The following is a 1,943-nucleotide window of genomic DNA, read 5'->3' as shown; positions in this document are numbered from 1 at the left end:
TTCTGAGGTGAAATTTGAGTGCATGAAAACACCATCTTGTACTAATGCTTAACTGTAATCAGCTAGAGACTTAGCACATGCTTAGTTTACTGGGACATTCCATTTTAAGTGCATGTTAAACTAATATTGACTTTTCCACTAAACCAAAATCTCTGTTATTTGTGCCCAGAAGACTGAAAAAACAATAGACGTGGGAAGCAGAAGAATTAATCTTCCTGACCTTTTCTTTTTCTATACCTTTGGGAGTAAGTCTTTTGTTGTGTGTCTAATAGAGAATATGAGCTATTCACTTGCAATGATTCTTAAATTACGCAGAAGTACTTTACTGTGTTATTTTTCTTTCTTTTGCACTCTCCACATTCAATAAATTCCAGAGTATTATTAATAACATCTTTAAAATGTTATCTTTTTACCTGTATCCATTCTCTGATAGAATCTTCCCCTGGGGTCCATCCATTCTCTGGGTAATTTAGCCGGGACCTTTCTGAAGACCAGATAGCACTGTACTGGGAGGAGACAGTGATTTGATCAGAGTGGATTTCTCCTGACTCCATACCTAGTGGTTCCATGCACTGGAAATCTGAAGAAAAATAAATTACCATCATTATTATGGTCAGCTTTTTGATTCAGACTTTGAAGAATGAGAATATTTTCCTGCTTTGAATATGAATATCTAAAGAATTTATTTTTATGCGACATTGAATACTTTAAGCAACTTTAAGTGAGGCAGTATTGGACTTATGGTGTCATTCTTAATGCTGTCATTTGAGTTGCCATGGCAATTCCTGCAATAATAATGCTATACAAATATTTTTAGCCAGCATTGTAGCCATTTCAATATAGGACAATAGAATTCACTATTCTAGGCTAGCACAGACACTTCTGTGGATTCCTAATATAAACCAATGTGTGTTCATCTCATAATTATGCAGAAACCCAGGAAAGACAAACTGGATGACTATATGAAACAATCTGATTTTAGAACTATTTACTTCATTACAAAAAGTATAAAATGTTTTAAAAATATTATTAAAATTTTAGCAATTCTCTTTCGATCCTGGGCACTGGAACAGAACAGATCAACAAAATTTGAATCCAGGCCAGAAGATTATTGACCTAAGGGAATTAACCACCTTTTCTGTAATGCAGTGTATTTTAAACAAGCTGATCATCTCTATTCAATCTCTTTCTGTTGACATAAAAATTACCTAGATAATTTAGAATCAATTGACAGCTTAATCACTAGAGTTCAAAGGCTGATAGGGCATGGAGACTCAATTCTCCTCTCAGTCTTCAAAGACAAAGGCTCCTGCCCCACTAAACCAAGAGAGGCTGATGGCTTTAAACAGATCCTCACACCCAGGTGCTGATGAACCCTTCATGTCAAAAGTTTACCAACCCCAGCACAAGGGCAGGAGAAAACAACATGTGCCTATGCTTATCTTCAGCGATTTCATTGTAAAGAAATATAACTCATTCCTTCATTAGAAGCTTAAGGTAAAACATCAGTGTGTGAAGTGGAGGCCCTGATAGTTGGATATACACTCTGTTTTATTACACCTTCTCTGGAGATGATGTTTCTCTAACAGGAGTGAGTGCTGAGCTGAAGGTTTCAACATCCATCAGTTGAAAAATGAGCTTTTAATAGGCAAAGGTCTGGTTTTTCAATTAAAATTAAAATATTCTTAAAAAATGTTTAAATCTTTTATCAGGGATCCAAAAATTTATATTCAGAAATGCCATCAAGGTATTTTATAGGAGTTGTAGTTAGAGTGACCCATAATTGAATTATCAGGCTTGTTGCCAACTGCATTTCCCGTGGTATATGACCCTTTCCCCCAGTTTTGTGCCACTTCAATGTATTGGGGGCTTTGGGTCAAGTACTGAAGCTGCTCTACATTAGGGTAAGACTCAAAGTAAATCAACTTCTGCTTGAAATCTGA

At 35.8% G+C, this 1,943-nt stretch overlaps 1 protein-coding gene across 1 annotated transcript in view; it reads right to left on the bottom strand.

The window, feature by feature from the left end:
• Positions 1-413: 413 nt before the first annotated feature.
• The window catches only part of LOC103803543 (neuropilin-1), a gene marked incomplete at its 3' end in the record, with an annotated part of 65,552 nt that continues 64,022 nt past the window's right edge, over positions 414-1,943 (bottom strand). The window contains exon 6 of the mRNA XM_009076108.1: positions 414-580. Coding sequence (XP_009074356.1) covers positions 414-580 — 167 coding nt within the window. The remainder of the gene's footprint in view (positions 581-1,943) is intronic.

Source organism: Acanthisitta chloris, unplaced genomic scaffold, assembly GCF_000695815.1.
Source record: "Acanthisitta chloris isolate BGI_N310 unplaced genomic scaffold, ASM69581v1 scaffold2626, whole genome shotgun sequence".
NCBI lineage: Eukaryota > Metazoa > Chordata > Aves > Passeriformes > Acanthisittidae > Acanthisitta > Acanthisitta chloris.
This window is presented reverse-complemented; position numbering and strand designations above follow the sequence as displayed.